General features: G+C 58.3%; 1 protein-coding gene across 1 annotated transcript; it reads left to right on the top strand.

Annotated features, from left to right (window-relative positions):
- Nucleotides 1–347: 347 nt before the first annotated feature.
- TRAVEDRAFT_54851 (uncharacterized protein) lies at nt 348–1,028 on the top strand (the record flags this gene model as incomplete). The annotated part of the gene is made up of 3 exons (XM_008047779.1): nt 348–533; nt 593–882; nt 932–1,028. 3 exons carry the CDS (start codon nt 348–350, stop codon nt 1,026–1,028), a joined length of 573 nt encoding a protein of 190 aa, XP_008045970.1.
- Between the last annotated feature and the right edge of the window lie 1,185 nt (nt 1,029–2,213).

Here is a 2,213-nt window from a genome sequence, read left to right as displayed (position 1 = left end):
GGAGGTGGAGATGGCCGCCTAAGCGCGACGCGAGGATCTGTAGAAGAAAAGGTTTGGTTAGTATCTGTCTGCCACCCAGTTATGCGCCCACTCCCCCTATGCCTATGCCTGGACTATGCTCGCTCCCCTATGTTTACGCTCGGACTACGACTGTGTACTGCTCATGTACTTCCCGGGGGTGTATGCCTATGGAGATAAGCGGCCTGGCCGCATAGACGAAACCTCCCGCCCCCAGAGCACCAGTCCACCGCAGTGGAGCAACCCGTCGAAGCCAGCCCGAAGGTAGGCGTCCGCGCGAGCCACAGCCACCACAACAGAGCGATGCTCTGAGCGGGGAGGCCCCGTTCATGAGCCAGGTACCCCGAGAAGGACCCGAGGAGGAGCTCGCGCACGAGGCGCGAGACTCGCAGCCTCAGGTCACCGAGATCTGCGCGCGCGAGCGGGATCTTGGGGCCGCGCGCGCGCGCGAGCACGCGTACAACGCCGTGCATGCGAAGGAAACGCCATCCCGGCCGTGTGCGACGAACAACGTAGTCAGTACTTACCAAATGCCCGTGGCCATGCCCGTGTGTGTGTCCCAACGCAACCCCAGCCGCTGCCGAGCGCGCTGATGAGACATCCCGATGTTGACGGCGCGATCTTGAAGCTACACGCACGCGCGTACACCCGCGAGCACGCGCAGGAACGCCATGCGAAGGGCCAAGCAGCCGACATCGAAGTCCTGGCGACGAGCAGGCAAGTCTTGAGCCTGCGAGGAGCGAGGCGTAAGCACAACGAGCTGTTGAGCTCGGATTACGCGCGCGCCGGAGACGTAGACACCGAGAGAGCCGACGAGGAGAAGCCAGAGGTCGTGCGACGCGAGAGAGACCGAGGAGAAGAGAAGTGAGACCGAAGAACAGCCGCAAGCCCGGGAACTAACCCGAGCTTGCAGCACCGAAGAACGACCAGCAACACCGAGGCATCGAGGACAGCCGAAGAACGATGAAGAGGAGTCGAAGAAGCACCGAGGGAAAGCGAGAGAACGGTGAGGAGGAGGAGGCAGACGACGTCGAGGACGAAGGAGGCAGCGAGCGAGGCCCCAGGGCAAGTGCCAGCAGCCAGCGCCCGCGAGAGAGCCAAATCCGGCAGGCCACGCGCTGAGAGGTCACGCGTCGAACAGCCACGCGCGAAGAAGTCACGAGCCAAGAGGTCACGTGACCGGACCGAGTCCGACCGAGCACGCGAGCCACACGCGTCCGGAAACTTTCCGAAAAGGGAAGCCCCGGCCCCGGACGACCCCGTTTGGACGCCCCAAGCCGGCAAGCGCCCAAAACTACCCAATTTGGAAGGAGCCCGACCCGAGACTTAGCTCTGGCCCCGGAACTAACGGCGGAGATTGAACTTCGGCTTCAAAACACTAGTTCTGACCCAGAAAACTCCAGAAAAATTCCTACAAATTGCTGAAAAATTCCTATAAACCCCAGAAAAATTATGGGAACCCCAGAAAAATCAGGGCATCTTCTAAGGAGACCTACGGAAGATTCCAGAAGGTACCCGAAGGCTGCGCCAGCCAGGAATATAAAGGGAACAGCTAGGACAGCCAGGGAAAATCATCACTCCTCCCCACTTTCATCACTCGACAGCCCCGCAGCCCACCCAGACACTCCGGACCAGAGCTATCCAGCCCAGAAAATATATTGGAGAAACCACTCTACCCAGGAAGTCCAAGAATGCCAATGAAGAACCCCACCTTGGAAAAGAAGATCCAGGATATCGAAAAGGACGAAAAGAAGCGCCGCTCCCGTGCTGCACGCTTTGCCGCCCAGAAGCATAAGAGAGAAGGAGACTCTCGCAGACAAGTCATCGCCCGAATAATCAACAAAGCAAAACAGGAGACGTACGCTCAAAAGCGGGAGATGCGCAGGCCTACCTTTGGAACAGGAAGCCCGCGAGACAGGCTCATACGCCCTCGGTTGTAGATGGAGACTTCATCAATGACTGTGGGGCGGAGGGCACCACTGCTTGGACTATTCAGGACTAGACTACCACATCAGGAACGGACCAATATCTCTTTTCTACCTTTAGGAATAAGATCAGCTGTCTCTGACCCTACTCAGGAAAGAAACACCTACCAAATCTTTGCGCAGGAGCAGTATACCGTCTTTGTCTATGATGGAGGACACAGCGACCGACGAATCCGTCTCGGCCAGGAGTTGATTCTACATGAATCGACA

The sequence above is a fragment of the Trametes versicolor genome (assembly GCF_000271585.1).
Source record: "Trametes versicolor FP-101664 SS1 unplaced genomic scaffold TRAVEscaffold_239, whole genome shotgun sequence".
NCBI classification, from domain to species: domain Eukaryota; kingdom Fungi; phylum Basidiomycota; class Agaricomycetes; order Polyporales; family Polyporaceae; genus Trametes; species Trametes versicolor.
Note: the sequence above shows the minus strand (reverse complement) of the source record. Positions and strands in the feature narration are given on the sequence as shown.